Here is an 18,968-nt window from a genome sequence, read left to right on the forward strand (position 1 = left end):
CTATGGACTCATGTCGCCCCCTCTTTAAAAATACAAAATTCTCACATTAACAAGCCTATACATTTATGAGATGAGCATATTTGTGAAAAGATTCATGTCCAAACTTTATATCAAAAAAAGTCAAGAGCTGCAAAGAAATACAAGATATCCGAATCAATTAGTGTTACCAATGACAAAATCATGTTTTGCTAGCAGGGGATGCTACAATATGTCGGTGAAAATCTACAACAAATTACCAAAAGATATCAAGGAACAGCCAACCCTCACAACTTTTAAGAAACAACTTTATAATTGGCTGATTAACAAATGTTTCTATACTTTAAATGAATTTTTGTAATAAATATTAATTTGACATTTAAAATATTGTTTAGTATAAAGATAGTGTTATATTGACATGTTTATTTTAATTTGGACATCGGATATTATTAATTTGACTTATTTAAGAATAATAATAGTCAGTAGAAACGAAACGTAAGAAATCTCTATGGTTTGTGATTCAAATGATAACTCACTGGGATCATGGTGATTATACATAAAATTATAATATAACTGATTCAGCGAAACTTTGTTCGTCGATAAAATGATGGCTAAGGAAAATATCGAAAATATTGTAGTCGCTAGTCCTGCCTGTCGACTGTCGTCTTACTAATCGTGTCCAGTTTCAGTCCCCGTGTCGACGCTCGTGTCGGCGCTCATGTCGATGCTCGTGTCGGCGCTCATGTCGATGCTCGTGTCGATGCTCGTGTCGACGCTCGTGTCGACGCTCGTGTCGACGCTCGTGTCGACGCTCGTGTCAACGCCGCGCCGCTCTCGCACAGAATCTGCTTTATCCAGCGACTAACCGACTGGGAGTTGGCTGTTCTATGCGGAGCGTTAAACGTTAGCAATAATAACCCATACTGTAGCATTATCCTATTTAATATAATCTTGAATAACCATCGCTCGGCGTAATAACTTAAATATAACTTGAAACTTTTTTAATAAAAAGGAATTACATAATTTAATAACATCACCGATCCGATTACGCCCGGGAGTTGATGTCTTTGTAATATAATTTTCGATACCGATATTTAAAACCGTAATTTTTTATTATGCCGAGTTTTATTAGGCAGAAAATTTTAAGTCACTGAGTAATGACCCGTATTCAGTAGGTACAGAGTGCAAGAAAAAACAAATAATTTATAAGTGGATCGCGGGTACTATACGCCTCAAGTATGTATTTATTATACAAGTATTTTTACCGGAAAGCTTATTTCGAAAGACGCTTCAGTCTTCACAAATTCATCTGAGCCAATGTAACCAACCAATAATGTCAACATTGTTCATAAACAATGACAGTGCACAGGCTGTAGAAGATATTATAGCCATTGTCAAATTGTTTGGCTAAGGTTCCGATGGAGAGGACGAAGATCTCCGTAATAAGTCTATTAATTAATAAGATTGAACAGAGTATAAATATCTAAAATCTAATTCGAAGTAAAGTATTTTAGAATAAATTTTAAGGTTACTGCTTTAACTGGGTCCGGCTCTGAAGTCGTCGATAATGTATGCATATAATGTAATGCATATTAATATGATTGAAAGTCGAAAATATTGTGTTCTCGGACCACCAGGTAAATGTTTTAACAATTATTCAAGAATAAGTCGTTATCGTATCGTATATCGTTCTGTTATCGTATTTATCATTGCATATTTTATTTAGTATTAAATATTTTAATCGCTGAAAACCAGTTGCATTCCGCGGCGGGAGTCAGGAATCAGGATATGAAGGTGTCAAAACACCTATCAGTTGAGTTAGCTCACGAATAGTACACTGATTTAACTGTTCTATATTATTCCGTTTTTAATAGGCATATACTATTATATAATATATCTAATATATAAAATTCTCGTGTCACGGTGTGCGTGTTTGAACTCCTCTGAAACGGCTCGACCGATTTTCGTGAATCTTAGCGAGCTAGGGTTGAGAATCAGACAACATCTACTCTTTTATCTTTATAAGTGTATTCATTTGTTGAATAAATAATAGTAAATTATTACAACTCGAAACTGCCGGCGACCATTGTTTGTGCGACGGGATAGCAATCATGGACTTAGCCATGGTGACATACTTATTTAGCCACTTCAATAAAATAATAATATTATGAGCGAAATACTTTAATATAATCGTCAAGACTTAAATATTTACAATATATCTGTTGTGGATTTAATACAACCATGGCACTATTTACAATAAAACGTTAACAAAAAAGGGCGCCTGAGGCTGAAGAATTCTCGCCTAGAACATTGTCAATATTGTTTAAGCGTGGTAAGTCTAGTAGTGATAAAGCCTACGCCTGGTCTAGTTTCCTTCTTTATATTTTTTTGTGAAAAAAAAATTAGCGCATCTGATAAGTCTGTACGTTAAGGCTTAAGGCTCATAATCAGTAAATTAAAATCTTTCGATCGACTAGTGAGTTACTAGAAAGGAACCAAGAAGTAGGCTCTTAAAACTATTAGATAGATATCCATTTTTGGGTATTGGCCTGAAAGCCTTAAAAGTTAATTTTCCAAATTAACATGTTATTTCGAAATAAACTAAGTGGTTTCAAATTTAAAATAATTCAAAAATTGTAAATTTAAAATATAATACAATATTTTCCGCCGCTTTGTTTGGGGAAAAGAAAATCTTTGACATAAGGTAACCTTCGGTGAGGGTACACGAAGATATAGTTTTAAATTCTAATAATTTATTCATGTCAAGATGTATAATATATTAAGCTAGTGGTCCCCAACCCCTTTTTTTTTTTTTGTTTTTGGAACGAAGTTCCCAATTTATTTATTTTTTTATGCGAGCCGCAATCATTTTTGGTCTTGGTGTCCCGGGTCGCAACAAACATTTTTAGGTTTAAAAAATAACGACTTACAAGTGAAAAAGACGTTCACGTTGACTGTATAATATTTTGCCCGTGGGCGTGAATTTCAAATTCTAATAGGCTACAAATAAAGTCCCGGTGGCTCGCATGCGGCCCGCGGGCCGCGGGTTGCGGGTAGCTGTGTAAAGCCCACAACAATCATAATAGTAATATATAATTATAAAATATCTATAAAAATAGCTGTCAGCACTACTGCTGCGGTGTTGAGCGTGTAGTCGCCTCCATCACCGACGGTTATCGCCCCCCCCCCCCCCCTTCCTTTGACGGGTAGCGGGAAGGGTATTTCAGAGCCCAAAAGGTACCCGATTGATTGGCATGTACTAATTTTTCTCTGAGAACAAATACTTGAATTATCCAGCGAAACAATAATAATCTCGGTCTGATATTGAGACAAGATTTATCGAGTCTGAGTGTTTTAGGTTTGCGTTACAAAGTTGTCTTGTCTGATAATATTGTATTATCTGATAAGTTTGATAATAATTTATATCGAGATAAGCCAGATACTGTTGATAAGTCTGATAATATCGAGACTTTGTCAGGTGAAATCTATAATGATAATAATCGATCGAAATGGAATCGATCTACAACACTTATTACCAGGAATGTTTTATAAGCAGTAGCTTATCTTAATCGTTTTTAGGGTCATTTAAAACCATAATCTGGCGAATCCAAAGAGGGTTCACCTAACGTCAGTAGGAGAACCCTGGATCTATCCGGATCTGGACCGCTTCTATCGGTGCAGGTACTCGGGAAAGCTTCGGGTTCATTCGAAACCTGATTGTTCCGTACCTATATCTGTCACTTTTAGTAAGGGACCAAATTAAATATTGGGGTAGCTCGTTATAATCGACTTATATGTCATCTAGTTATTAACTCGAAATAGCTGTTCTCTATAATCCGGCAAAGATAATATTAATATTATAATAATAATTATTATGTTTTTCTATTTATAGAACAAACAGCGCGGGAAAACGCGCGGTAGTTGCTAATTTTTATTTTTAAACATTGTCGGAGACTCGTAGTCAATCCATACATTATGGCGGTTTATAAAATAGCTCCCTGTTAACCCCCAAACCAGCCAACGTATAGTTCTATTTATAGAACAGATAAAACATTGTCAGAGACTCGCAGTCAATTACGATGCATATAAATTGTGTTTAGAAACTCGCGGTCAATCCACACATTATGGCGGTTTATAAAATAACTTAACATAATTAAACACTTGCAGTAATTAACTTACAACTATTTCCCTCAATCGGACAAACATAATATAGTTATATTTTTAGAATAGGTAAACCATCGTCAGAGATCTGCAATCAATTCCGATGCATATAAAATAATAATATAGATTGTGTAAAAGGACTCGCGGTCCAAACACACTGTACTTATTGACTCACAGTCGCAGTACGTGCCGGTTAATTAAATAATTGCAGTAATTACCTGCAGTTGTTTTCCCCAATCCGGCAAACATATACTTCTATAATTCTATTTATAGAACAAATAAAGCATACATAATATTATAGCTTGTGTATTTTAAAGACTCGTAGTCCCATCACATTGTACATTTATTAACTCGTGGTCGCAGTACAAGCCGGTTAGTATTGAATATAATAATTGGCTCGTCTAGGCCTCGGTAGTGCCTGCCGTTTATTTAAGTATTTAATAGTACTTACATGTATTTTCTTGGTACACGATAAAATAACATTGACTTTAGTTACTTACAACACTGACTCAATTATCTTAATAATAATAACCAGCTGCGCTTTGGCATGGTTACTAAGTATACGTGTTCGCGTTGCCTCGCGTTAACAAAGAATGAGGCACGTCGGAACGCCGTGTGATCGAGCGAGCGTGTAATTTTTCAACTTACCTACATAAATCTTTAAAAAACGCGTTTGCCAAGCAGATATACAGAGGTACTACGTTTGATTAATTATATATCGAAGAATGAAGCGAAGAAATATAATGATATATAAATAGGTAGATAATTATGTAAAAACTAACGAACTAACTGTAAGTAAATTGTAATAACTTGACTAACATTTATTTAACATTTTGCACGTCGAAAAATCGACAAAATATGTGAAACACTGCTTGAATTGTATCACCCTCTGTACCATATTTTTGCAAATAAAAATTATTATTATTATTAAATAACAACACGCGCATGCGTTCGCTGCCACACTGAACAGACTCCTGCTGCTGCTTGCTTCACGTCACTCAGCCGGCCGCATATCCCGCCCACCCCGCTGCCTTCTGCACGTAAGCAGCTCGGCTTCAACTCGAATGCATTGCGCGAGCTATCATATTACAAATAATACTATGGCTACTTCGGTCCGTCAAAAATCTTCTCCGAAATGGAGATTCTAGAATGACGGAAAGAAATCGGTTGATGGAGACGGGTCTAGAGTGTAAATTACCCTAAAAATAGTTCTATGGCTACTACCATAATATTTTCATGGGAACGGATCGAAAGTTAGTGTGCAAAACACTCTAGTGCAACCGCTCTAACAGTAACTCAGATGATAAGTATATTGATAGAACGTCCAAGTTATTCTTTTGATTTTCTTGTTTATTTACCTTGTAGTTAATTGAAACTACAAGGTAAATAAACAAGAAAATCAAAAGAATTTAGAAACGTTTTTAATAATTAAAAATAACATTATGCTGGAATCCATTCGTGATGTGGTAGGTAAAGCAGTTTCTTCCTGTCTGTGGAGAGCATTAAACACATCGCAGACCACATGTTTTACAAATATAGCTTGCTTTTCGCTGTTTTTTGTGAACTCTAGAACAAACTATACATTTGCGTTGAACTCTCTTTCTGTCATCTGATTTTGACAAGGCTTCAAGAATGTACGCCATTCTTTGTAAGAGCTAAAACCAAGTTGTAGTGTACTTACACTACAACTGAGGTACTTACCTTGATGTGAGGGAAATTAGTTAGGACAAGATCTAGTATGCGACCATTCTGGTTAGGTATGCAATTAAACTGTGTAAGATTGTTTAGAGACATGAAGTCAACCAGTGAAAAGCCAAGGGTGTTGTTATAGTTAATCGGAGATAAATGGTTAGTGTCATTACCGTCTGGTATCGTTATCTAATAAAGTGTTCAGAGCATTAGGAGATATAGGAGGAGGTAGGTACAGTATACAGATCAATAAATACTTTTTTCCTATCTTAACATTAATCCATAAGTCTTCCAAACCACATTCGTAGTGTTCAACACGATAAGATTCAAGATCTTTGGAAACGGCGAGCAAGACACCTCCCCCAGCCTTCGATGATGAGTCCGTCGAGTGGCGATCTCTTCTATATATATTATATTTGTTAGAAAAAAGTTCGCTGTCGAGAATTGTCTGGTCAAGCCAGGTTTCAGTTACAGCTATTAGTTCATAATTGCATTGTAGAGTCGCTAGTCTAATATCGCTGAGTTTTGACTTCATTCCTCGGAAAGGGGTTTGGGTAAATTTGTTTGAAGGTTGGCTTGATTTTTTTTTTGCGCGGCCACCGAAATAATTTCATTTGTTTAATAGTACTGTATGTGTGATAAATTCCTGACAAAAAAATTTGGGCGTAAGTAGTATCGAAGCCGAGATATTTGGGGTCAAAGGTTTCCATTGTGTGTAAGAGCTAAACGTTGTTCGCCTTTGTATCAAATGCGGATTTTCTATTTTATTATGGATTGCGACATAAGATCAAGTTCAGGATAAAATTAAAATGCAAGTAAGCACTGTTTAATGTATTTATTTATAAAAATATGGTAATTACAGCTAAACAAGGTATCGGTAAACGTTCTTATAGACCTAGTTTTCATGATCATTATCTTCGTCAGCTTCATTTTCTACATCTTGCCTAATTATAAGGTCTAAAAACTGAGCCGGTGGAGACAGATTTTCTTGGTGTCTCCCCCAGCCCATATACCACACTATCGCATTATATGTGAACAGCAGCCTAATGTTCGTTTTCCCACTATACACGAGCAGTAATGCCCTAATAGGGCGTCCCGGCCTTGAAGCCCCCTTTCCAATAAAATATAAACATAATATGTCCGACTTGATACATGTCTTGACTGTATTCTTCCTCTTAATAGCCAAGGATCAATGAGGTCCAGATTTTCGTTTGATAAATCTTCTATGTTTGGTTCCTTAAATATTTCTATTAAATAGGAACCATTTTTAATGTGCTCGCCGTAATAGCTCCGAGCTTGTTGTATTTGGTATGTACCCATGGCATATATAATTAAATCGTCAGGACTTAAGGCTGGAAATTCATCACCATCAAGAACTGCGGCATCTATAACCTGAAAGTTAGCCCGTCTCCGATTCATATTATTCGCAATAACATATTCGCTCAAACGATTATGCTCACCTTCCCTCAGCCTGATCTCTCTTATTATTTCATTAACTAAGTAATGGTCAGTCAACGGTTTTCCAAATGCATTTAAAAGCGCTCCTGAAATCTTTACTTCGTCGAATAAGTGTGATGCAGCCACATTAAAATATTGAGACCGTAATTGTCGAAATTGATTTTTTAATCTTCCGTTTATTGTCTCTACAACCCAACGGCACATCGACACTTTTCTTGACTCATTTGCCTGTAGTGTGGTTAGTTGATATTGTGCTTCATCCTTTGTGGCAGGCATATATGCACGGTACCCACGGGATTCTATTTCAGCGACACTATCTCGAAATCCTCTGTCCAATATCAGGACATCATCTTCACGAAATGTTTGATGGAACGGATCACTCTCTCTGCGCATCATTTCTGACATAATCTTTGCATCAGATTTAGTAGCTTCATACAAGCCATATATATCAATTATGTGACCGTCTGGGCAAACTATTAAAAAAGGTTTTACCAATTGTCTATACTTATGAAGGCTATAAGATTTTCTCTGAAAAAAATAATTGCTGCTTTTTTGCAAATAAATATACGTGCCGTCTAATATAATTATGGCTTTTCGGTCGAATAAAGGGGATTCGGGGCTCCCGTATAAAGCATTGGGAATGGATAGGCACCGAGATATTACTTCTTCTCGCGTTATATGGCCAAAACCCATATGTAAGGGAACGAACTCTGCCATTAAGTCTTGTCTTACTAGACGCATAGTCTTTTCCAATGTTTTTCTTGATATTTTGAAAACTGTAGATAGTCTTTCATTCGATTCACCTGTGTGAAGTTTCGTAATGACTGTAGCAAGAGCCATTCCGGCCTTTTTTTATGTCGCCGTGCAATGCTTGGTGTACTTTGGAGAATTTCGTTGAAACATTGCTTAGAAAAGCCAATGTAATAATGAAATACACTGTCATTGATTGAAGATAGCCGTTCAAAGTCTAGAAAAGGCTTGCGGTTTTTAAAATGTCCATCATATCTTTAATCATTGTTGGTGAGAACGAGCTTAATACATGGCGTGTATTCGTTTCAATATCTTGCCATACTGAGTTGGAGTGCTCTTCGCATACACGTGATCCTCTAGGAATATAAAATGATTTTTCTTGGAGAATCGTGGTTCTAAGAGCAATATTAATTCTCTGAAGGTTATTATTGTTGCAATGAGCATAAATGCACAATTGAGAATTAAATGGTGCTCGTAAATATCCAGGTAAATCGACTGCCTGCATTCTGTTCACTTGAACCGCTTGATCTCGAACGTTTTGATTTATTATACTGGGTTCTGCTAATGCTGAATTGTTACCTTCTTGCACTGGTTCATCGTGTCTCTCTTCTATTATTTGCGGTTGCTGGTTATTACCGTCCATAGTATGCGCACGTTGTTGTTGAGGAACATAGCGCTGAGCACGTTGAAAACATGGTCGGCATATTCGTTCGCCTCCATTAAACTGAAAATAAAGAAAATATATTTTATAACATCAGTGAAATCGGATACCTAGACTTATTCGAGACCGAGCAAAACTACCAGTCCTTCCGACTACCATGGCAGCTGCGAAGTGGAAAGTAGCCGAAACATCGGAATAAACTACTTAAAATATAACAAACCGCTATAAAATCCATAAAAGTAGTTTCATTTTCAATGAGTAATATAAAACATAAAAAAAAACTTAAGAGGTGTCAAGGGACACCCTAATGGAACGAAGTTATTTCTTATGTTCAAAAAACCTGTATACATAAATACTAAAAAAAATATTTAAAAAAACGCCAACAATTGACGCCCAGGAATAAATAATAAAAAAGTGTCGTTACAACTTTTTCAGTCTAGCCCCCGCAACGCGCGAAAAGGAATTACGTTCCAAAAAAAAAAAACAAAGCGTGTGTTATTGCACATATTGAATTGACAGTATGATTGCAATTATGTACTTTCTAAAATGGAATACTAATACTAAACTGACGAGTTACAATTATTTGTAACTCGCCAAAGAAGTTGTAAGTTACAAAGAGGCATAAAATACTTCTTTGGGGTACATAAGTATGAAATAGTTATGAACATTTATATAATAAAACAATTGCAAAATACGTACCTGATTTATATTAATAACTTCCACGCAATATGCTATCAAATACTGGTGACTCTCCATGAAGTCTGCTGTTAGCGTTATAGATCTTCGACGATTCCCACCGATGCGACGTAAGCTGCGCCGGCAAGCAACACACAGCACATCAATTGTGTCTTCCATCATGAAATCCAAATAACTAAGCCTGATCGTTAAAGAAGTATCAAAGTCCGAAATCAAGCCAAGTCAAGTCACTGAGAATAAACAACAAAGAAACAGATTTACGCACACACTTAACACAAGCCAAATGGTGAGTGATAAAGAAATATGCGAGCAGCGAGCGCCGACCGCTGAGCGGTCGCATGCGGCTCCCCGCGCCCCCCTGTGCCCGGACGCAGGTAAACAAATGACGTTTTGTGATTGGTCTAAGTGATCCACAGTTGACCCTCAATCGTCCATTGTTATCAATTAGTGGGATAAGTTCGAAATATGCAACTTTTGACGAATACAAATAACGGATATAATGGATTCTATTTTTTCAAATATCTGAGTTTCGATACACTTTAAGCAAATATTGTACTAATAAAAAAGTTATGGTTTGTGGTGTACTATAACTATTGTAAGTTTCATAAGCGGCCGCTGACTTTGAAAATCAAGCCAGTTTTACCCAAACCCCAGTAAATGTTGACCATGATGATGACAGATAAATAACATGTATGTCCGAGATAGGTGGCTTATAAAAAAATTGAATATTTAAATATTGTTCAAGGAGTCGTAACACTTTATATGTTTAGCAGGAGATTGATCGTCTCTTCTCACGTTCAAACTTTTGAATAAAATAATTTTTCTCTGGCTTCATACTAATCTGACCTAAACTTCATAGGAAAATCGTTATAACTTCTCAACTATATGACTTAGAGCATTGAAGTAAACAATTTTTTTAAGATGAAAACCTCCTCTATTTTTTTAAAATAAAAAAGAACCAGTTTAATGTGCTAAATTTTTCACAAAAAGCCACTAATTAAAAAATCCACAATTTTTTTTCTTAAACTTTGGTTTTTCTATGTTTGGTTCCACGAAATTTATAACATATTGCCTCTGTAAGCGTAGTCCATATGTTTATCTATCTAATGAGACCTTTTTTATTTTCATAGGATATTTACATGAGAAGTACAGCCCCCCGATTTACGATCGTCGGAAAGATCTCACGTGAAAAGATTTCATCTGTCAGTATCACAGCGATTCACAAACTTTCCGTTGCCGGAATGAATCCGAAACCAAAGAGAATAATTATTGACATTAGTTTTTTTTTTTGCAATAAGTGCTACGGTATAACATTATATAGCCTTGGTTATTTCATCGCTGTCAGTATCAAGATCAAAGATGGGAAAATAATTATTGTCTCCAAATTTTCCTGCACCTCTTAATTTAATGAACAAAATTTTTAAGACTAAGACTAGTCTTACCATACAAAAAATATATATTTCAGCTGAGTTTTAATCAACGAATGATTTTGAGTATTTCATTGAATATTAAAAATTTGCTACTCATTAAAAAATTAATACAAAACACTATTTACTATTCAGAATGTAGCCAATACATCAAAGATCTTACCTAATGAAACTTCTTTTAAATACAAAAGTACTCTGTAAGTCAGCGAAATACGTTACAAAGAGCGCGGTAACCCGGCTGCCGCTTGGGGCTTAACTCTTAAGTTGAGTGAATGGCGCACCGCGCAGTACAAACTACAAAAGTACAAATTACAAAGATAATAGCGCGGCTGCCGGCTGCCGTTTTGAGTGGAATTAAAACAAAAAATATTGTCTATGTGACGACAATGACAATCTGTCAAATCTGTAAGTTGTGACTTGCCTGCGTCTTGGGCGCAAAAAAAAAATTGTGTGTTGTCAAAGATATTATTTATTATTGTCAAGCTCAACTCGAGCTACGGAAAATTACCTATATATCTTGAGAAATTTGAGTATTTGAAATTGTTGTATTCCCGGATGTTCTAATACATACAAGAAAAATAAAGGCAAATCGAACGATGTAAAATTATACTATTTTCCTGCCAAAAGTATTCACATGGCATGGGTTATTGAAAAACGAAAGAAATGGATAAAAGCCGGTAAAAACATATACGTAAGTACCTATTTAAAAAGTTCCATGAATGTTATGTGTAGACTCGTAAAAACACTGAATTTTGTTGATTATAACCATAAATTATTTTTTGATGAACACAATAAGAACCTAACCTATAACCGTTTCAGTAAACATCCAATTTCAATAAACATTCAAAGACATCAACTAGAATGCAACAAGTTGCATCAAAAGTAAGGATAATTTGGAGGAGTCCTGCCAGGAATTCAACACTGAGGATAGTGTTGAACTTGAACCATCTTGTCAAAGTGTTGGTTCTCAAAAGGATGATTCTTCAAATAGGAAAAGGATTAATAGTGCAGTCTTTGTGTGTTGTTTAAAGAATACATAAATGGTGTTTGCACTGATGAGATCCAGACTGAAATTAGTTAAAATAGTGACAGACAAAAGTTGTGAAGATGGAATCGACCGAATCGCAGAAGGTTGATGAAATAAAAGCATTTATTTTAGTGAACTTGTTTTATTTTCCACAAGTATTTTCAGTAATTAGAAGTATTTTTTGCATCTTCACTATTTTATTGCAATATTTATCAAGTTTTTACTTTCTATGCTGATGGATGCTACTAATTACTTTTTCAGATATTTTCTTAGTTAACTACATAAGCTTTATACATTTTTATTCACGCTTTCGAACTTTGTTTACGGGTATAAATCCATCTTTAATAATTTGAATCATTTTATAGTCTAAAACATAAAAAACATGTAGTTATAAACTAGCCGGGGTCTCACAAGTTACTTCTTTTACTCGCAACATGTCGCTGCTGTCGAATTACGACACCCTTTATAATTTCTGCACGGCCCCTATAGGTAATATATAATTATATTACAATTATATTATATCGGTAAATCTTGTTGTGTGAGAATACTTTTTATTTATGTGTAAAACAAACTTATTACTATTTTATATTTGTTTTAAATTTGATTTCATATAATATAAGTTTATATTAGATACTATGGAAGCTCCCGGGTGGTGAGTATGAACTTGGAATTATAATGATAATATTTAGATAAATAACTATTTAAAATTATTGTAAAAGCACAATAATGTTTTAACATAATATACATATTACACAAGTATTACTTAATACAAAATTTAAAAAAGATTATATTTCTAAACCTTTAAGTTAACACAAATACTTACTGCATTTATAAATAAAAAATATTTATTGTTCAATGAACACTTCCTAAAGATTTAACACCTAATAATTATTTATTCAAAATGGTAAAAAGGTATAAAAGACACGACTAAGTATTAATAATTGCTTTGTTTTATTCTAATCATTACTTAAATAATTCCATCTAACAATATCCGCCATGGCCCATGACTCGGTTCTCGAAGTGAAAAGATTTCACGAGTCTCGGAGGTGCCGGGAAGATTCCGTAAAAACGGCTCTAATCCTCGGATAATTTTCCGACGTCGGTTGTCAAACTCCCATCCGCGGTGAGATCTTCTCGAATCCGTGGCGGAAACTATTTCACTCATACAAAAGAAATGTCACTACTGTCAAAATGACAGCAAAATCGGAAAGTATTCACTTGTCATTTGCTTGAAAGTGAAATAGATTCCTACATCGGAAAAATTCCGCGCGGAAACGCTTAGTGAATCACCCTACTGGTCAGATAAGTGTGAACGCCCGAGAAAAATTAAAATGGCTGCCATTTTACAACCGTGAGAGAGAGAAAAAATTTGAGAGCCAATTTGTCGATAAAATATGCCATAGATCATGACATTAAAGTATCGGACACCGGTGCCAGGACACATTGTATATGCTTGCTGAGGACTACCGAATATTCCTAATAAGGTAATTAAATTAGTTAATTAACTTAATTAAAAAAATTAAAATTAAGTTAATTAACTAATAAGGTAGATTCGGTGCAGTGATGCCAGATTGGGGGGAATCCCCCCAAATTTGGGGGTTTTTTTAGGTGATGGGGGGAAAATTGGGGGGAACAATTTTTTGGGGGGATTGTTGGAGGAAAAAATCTGGGAACAGACGGCGAAATCTAAGTACTATGGGCCCGTTTTTACCCTTTGGTTACGACTTACGGAACCATAAAAATGATCAAGGAGCTCGCGAAGATGCTGATTCTATAAAGATTGGACGCTATTGCAGAAATAGTGTACATTCATCGTATCCATTTGTGAAATTCCCATTCATAATGAACAAAATTTTTCTTTTATAATTTGTGGGGGGATTTTTCTTGAAATCCCGAATTTTGGGGGGATTTCGGGGAACACTTGGGGAGAAACCGAATTGGCCGTCTGGCAACACTGATTCGGTGAGGTGAACGACGATCTCCGTAAGCACTAATAAAATTTTCTTTGACTTGCTATGTTGACAATGTGTCCTTTATACCTTGCTACCATGTGGCGGCGTCTTTTTTTTTAGTAGGTACGCAAGGCTTCTTTTGATGTTTGAGTCCGCAACTTGCGCACATTCACAGCAGGCTTCTACGGCGTCGATGAAAGCTTCTACTGATTTGTTGGCTCGATCGGAAAAAAACCGTGCAGCACGCCAGTGTTGTTTCGACCGGCAGAACGAAAAAAGTCGAGTTTGCCTTAACTGACTGCAGCAAATCCCGAAAAGCTTCTGTCTACAACAGCTAAAGTAACGCGATAATAGACGCTACGTTGTCCCGTGAAAATGTAGTGTTCGCGTCGGCACGATGCAGACTGCAGAAAGAGATCATATTTTGAGTATTTCACCAAAAAATCCCACTCGGTTTCCTAAGCGCCAGAACTTTTGAAAACAATCATATCTTTGAAAGTGAGATATTTTTTCAAAACAGCAATACCGACAGTGACACGGAGCTCCCAAGATTTTATCATCGATAACTTTACCTCTTTTATAACTTTACATTCTTCTTACCAATATTTTTTAGGCATTTTTGTTTGACGTCCGACCACTCAGATGTGCGACGTAAACGTTTCTTGCATTTTTAGGTGTAGCAGGGTATATTCATCATCACTGTTTGGTAAACTATAAAATGTATGAGCACTTGATGGTGATCGTGTCCAGTGGTCATCATCATGGACAGCACAAAAAGTCTCATTATGATTAATATGATATGATTATTATTCAACGAAGCAGGCATAGGATTCAAAATATTTGTAGTTGAATTTGTTAGTATACACGTTGTTAGTATATCTCTAAAACTAACAACGGGTGAATTAATTAATATCTGGTCATTAAATGCAGGTTTGCAGTTCTATCGTAAAAAGGTATTGGTACTTCAGTATTAAACAGAGTTGTTACGAAAAAAACATATTGGTTGTTCACTTAATTTTGTTATAATTTAATATATTATATTTCCTTAATTTCCTTAATAATTAAATAATGAGTTCTCAAATTACACTCTGGATTTGTGTTGTGTTTGATTTCCACTGTTGGGATGTAGCTCAGTTTGGGAGTTTCTGTTCATCAACCGTTGGATGAACCTTTAACATAATATGGCAATTCACCACTGTCGGAAGAAGACGAAGAATACATATCTTTGACACTTGACAGATGACAAGTGTTTGCTGGCCGCTTTTGCCACGGACCGGGCTTGACGGCTGACGAGAAAATTTTGTTCTGATAATTTTTCCTTGAAAAGGCTTAATCCAGCTGGAATTTCAAGTTTCTTTCCCTTTTGGTTTTTCAATATAATCGCTGTGAATTTTTTGTGTGGTGGGCCGACCAAAGTGCACCAAAATTCAAGAGTACTTCAGCTACGCTCCGGAGCGGACCACGCGCTACAGAAGACAATCATCTTGCTCCTACAAGATCCAACGGGCTTGCTGCTACTGCAATAGGCATGATGACTATTTTTTTTTCTTATCGGTAATTGAAGGACACTTAAAAAATAGAAACATCGTTGAAAGAATGACTCTGATAGCTTAAAAATTCACCAAGATATGACAATTCAAATATCTCATAAAAAAGACCTGCCCGAAACGCTCCATACAAAGTGCTACGAAAGACTGACGTCAGTCTTTCGTAGTTTGTACGCATCGGGAATCGGGAGACAACTTTGTTCGACAGGTATATTAAATATTGCGTTTATGAAAGTGGTTCCATAACAAAAGTTGCTTTTGATTGCATAAGTTATCGAATTGTATACAAATATTAAGAAATCTAATTGAAAAAAAATTCGACTTGAATATCCAACTTTAAAGGCGCATAACAAAAAAAATACAAATGCTATCAAGCTGAAATTTTGGGAAAACTTATTTTTTACCGTGATTTCTTTATTTTATTAACAAAATTCGCTAATCTTTGACCTTGTCATCATCCCTATTGCCTGATGAGCACCCCTGCTGACTATGGAACAGGTTAGTCGGGCATGATACGGATTCCGGAGTGTTTTTTATTTTGAGAACTTTGTATTATCCCGCAGGCAATAAAACCTACTGACTATTCGTCCTTTATTTGAATCTGAAGTTATTATAAATGAAAAGCAGCACTTAGAAAACTCACTAGTCTTTTATTTATAAGGATTGTTACAATTCCACGTTTTAGCGCACACCACCATTTTATGAACAGACCGGAAGGAAGAAGAAGTTAAATCTCATCGGATACACAACTTTGACATTTACAATAAGTGACACTTTTTTTTTTTTTAACTTTGCAGCAATCTTAATATTAATATTATGTATAAACGTTGCCAACAACACCCCTTCTCAATGTTTATGCATGTCGTAGGATGATTTGATAAATCCGTGTTTTCGCGAAATCCCTAGAATTTTCGCGAAAATTCGATTTATCAAATCATCCTACGATGTCGTATATAAACAAACTAATACAAATTATATTATCTAATAACTAACAAACCCTTTACTACCCAAAACATGTTTATCTTTTAGCTTACAATTTAACATTGCACTGTACTAGGAACTTATTTAATAAATCCTTACTTAATGGTTTTGTAAGCATATCTGCCAGTTGCTCCCTGGTACTTATGTACTGAATATCAATTTTATTATTCTTAATTAAACCTTTAACATAGTGATATCTAATATCTACATGTTTAAGACGTTTAACTGAGTCTGTACTTGCACTCAAAATAGCTGCCTGATTGTCACAGTACAACTTAACTGGGCTAATATTTTGAATATCCAGATCATGTAACAAATTTATAAGCCAGCATGCTTCGCTTGCGGCCATACTAATAGAAACATATTCTGCTTCAGTAGAGGACAAGCTTACATAAGATTGCTTCTTTGAACACCACATAATCAAACAATTTGCATAAGTAAACAAATAGCCAGATGTGGACTTCCTATCGCTAGAATCACCTCCCCAGTCTGCATCACAATAACCCTGCAATGCACTATCATTACACATTTAAACTATTTTATAGTTTAAAGTATACTTTACATAGCGGAGTACTCTCTTAAGAGCACTTAGTAATGCACTATTAGCATATTTCTGATATCTACTGAGTAAAGAGACTGCAAAACACAGGTCAGGCCTAGTGCCTGAGACGGCATACATTAGGCAGCCAATAATTTGCCTACTTTCTTCAATGTCTTTATCACACTTAGCATTTTCATCAAATATCTTAGTGTTAAAGTTGATATCCAAAGGTGTCAACATGGGCTTACAATTTTCCATATTAAATCGTTTTAGTACATTTTCTAAGTAATTTCTTTGTGATAATGTTGTTATACCCTTTTCTAAATTTTGTTTCACACTTATTCCTAAAAAGTCCGAAATTAACCCTAAATCTTTAATTTGAAATTCTTTCTTTAATATCGTTTTTAAGTTAATGACCTCATTTTCATTAGTTCCAAAAATCAACAAATCGTCTACATATATCAACACAAATATTTTATTAATACCACTATACTTTGCATACAAGCATGGATCACATTTAGACCTTATAAAACCTTCTCGGGTTATTACATTATTAAATTTAATATTCCAGGACTTATGTGAACTTTTTAAACCATACAGATATTTATTTAACTTCACAATATTATTTTCTCCTGAATAAGCCCCTTCTGGCAAAGTTACATACACATTTTCTTTTATATCACCATAAAGAAAAGCCCCCGTGACATTCATTTAATAAATGGGTAAGTTATATTTAGTTGCAATTGTTACAAATAACCTAAATGTTGCTAACTTAGCAACTGGAGCATAAATATCCCTAATTATTTACAATTTTTATCTTGAAAACCCATTTGCTACTTATAGGCTTTGCGTTTACAGGCAATTCACAAAATTCCCATGTGTTATTATCATTAAGAGTTTTAAGTTCCCTGGCAATAGCTGCATTCCACTTACCGGCATCACTTCGGCTCATCGCATCACTATATGTAATAGGGTCACACTCACTTTGGTCCAGCTGAACATTATTACACTTGTAGAAATGTATATTTTGTTTCCGTTCACGCTTACTCCTCTCTGCTGTAGGTGGAATAACATCTTTCAAGAGGCATTCTTCGTCACTGCAAGGCAAATAATCACTGTCACTGTCCGAGTTATCTTCCAGAGTTGAACTACTTGTGTGGGTTGTTTCTATTTCGTTAGGGTCAATAGTTTCATTAGGGTTAATGGTTTCGTTAGGGTGAATGGTTCGTATCTCATCAATATCTGTCTCAGGACTTTTCTCTTGCACGGGCTCGTCTTCAAGGTCTAATGAGAATACAGCTTGACTTTCACTCGTCTTCTCTTGAGGTTTTAACTCGTCTTCCTGCTGTATGAATACAATGTCCCGTTTTGTTTCTACCACATTCTTTTCAGGATAATAAACACGGTATCCTTTCACATCCTCGTCATACCCCACCATTAATCCCTTCTCTCCTTTAGGATCCCATTTTCTCCTCTTTTCCTTTGGAATGTGTACATATACTTCTGTACCAAAGGCTCTTAATCCATTAATGTTATATGTTTTTCCAGTCCATACCTCAAATGGAGATCGCCCATCTTCATGACTCTTTCCCGTCCTGTTCAACACGAAGACCGCTGTATTTATCGCTTCAGCCCATAGCTTCTTCGGCAATTTTTTGTCATGTATCATTGTCCTAGCTGCTTCCACTAATGTTCTATTTTCTCTTTCTGCCTTTCCATTTTGTTCTGGAGTATATGCTACTGTAGTCTGATGTGTAATTCCACGTCTTTTCAATGTTTCCTTTACATGATTGTTTACAAACTCTAGGCCATTATCACTTCTAAGGATTTTTACCTTGTTTCCAGTACTTACTTCTGCCTTATTTATAAAATTTTTGATTGTACAAAATGCACAGTCCTGAAGTTTGAATAATCATCATTTAGTAATACAAAATATCTTGATCCACCAATCGACGGTTCTTCCATTGGGCCGCAGGTATCCACATGAAGTAATTCACATGTCCTGGTACTCTTGTACTCACTCCTATTGAATGGCAATCTATGCATTTTTCCAACCAGACAACTTTCACAAACTGGGTTAGTTGTTTGTCTAACCTCAAATG

At 35.5% G+C, this 18,968-nt stretch overlaps 2 protein-coding genes across 2 annotated transcripts; both read right to left on the reverse strand.

The window, feature by feature from the left end:
- Positions 1 to 8,251: 8,251 nt before the first annotated feature.
- Positions 8,252 to 9,688, reverse strand: LOC121736251. The gene is made up of 2 exons (XM_042127335.1): positions 9,395 to 9,688; positions 8,252 to 8,758 (listed from the first exon to the last, which is right to left on the reverse strand). Exons 1-2 carry the CDS (start codon positions 9,551 to 9,553, stop codon positions 8,252 to 8,254), a joined length of 666 nt encoding a protein of 221 aa, XP_041983269.1. The 5' UTR covers positions 9,554 to 9,688.
- An 8,158-nt stretch (positions 9,689 to 17,846) lies between these two features.
- On the reverse strand, positions 17,847 to 18,706 carry LOC121736253. The gene is made up of 3 exons (XM_042127336.1): positions 18,422 to 18,706; positions 17,914 to 18,211; positions 17,847 to 17,860 (listed from the first exon to the last, which is right to left on the reverse strand). Exons 1-3 carry the CDS (start codon positions 18,533 to 18,535, stop codon positions 17,847 to 17,849), a joined length of 426 nt encoding a protein of 141 aa, XP_041983270.1. The 5' UTR covers positions 18,536 to 18,706.
- Between the last annotated feature and the right edge of the window lie 262 nt (positions 18,707 to 18,968).

Source organism: Aricia agestis, chromosome 18 (genome assembly GCF_905147365.1).
Source record: "Aricia agestis chromosome 18, ilAriAges1.1, whole genome shotgun sequence".
Lineage (NCBI taxonomy): Eukaryota > Metazoa > Arthropoda > Insecta > Lepidoptera > Lycaenidae > Aricia > Aricia agestis.

Excerpts from the sequence above, each read along its gene's own strand:
- LOC121736251 (XM_042127335.1), bottom strand. The coding sequence starts at position 9,553 with ATGATGGAAGACACAATTGATGTGCTGTGTGTTGCTTGCCGGCGCAGC. Across the intron at positions 8,759-9,394 it reads AAGTTATTAATATAAATCAG|TTTAATGGAGGCGAACGAAT; the intron begins GTACGTATTTTG and ends CTTTATTTTCAG.
- LOC121736253 (XM_042127336.1), bottom strand. The coding sequence starts at position 18,535 with ATGATACATGACAAAAAATTGCCGAAGAAGCTATGGGCTGAAGCGATA. Across the intron at positions 18,212-18,421 it reads ATGGGCGATCTCCATTTGAG|CAGGAAGACGAGTTAAAACC; the intron begins GTATGGACTGGA and ends GTATTCATACAG.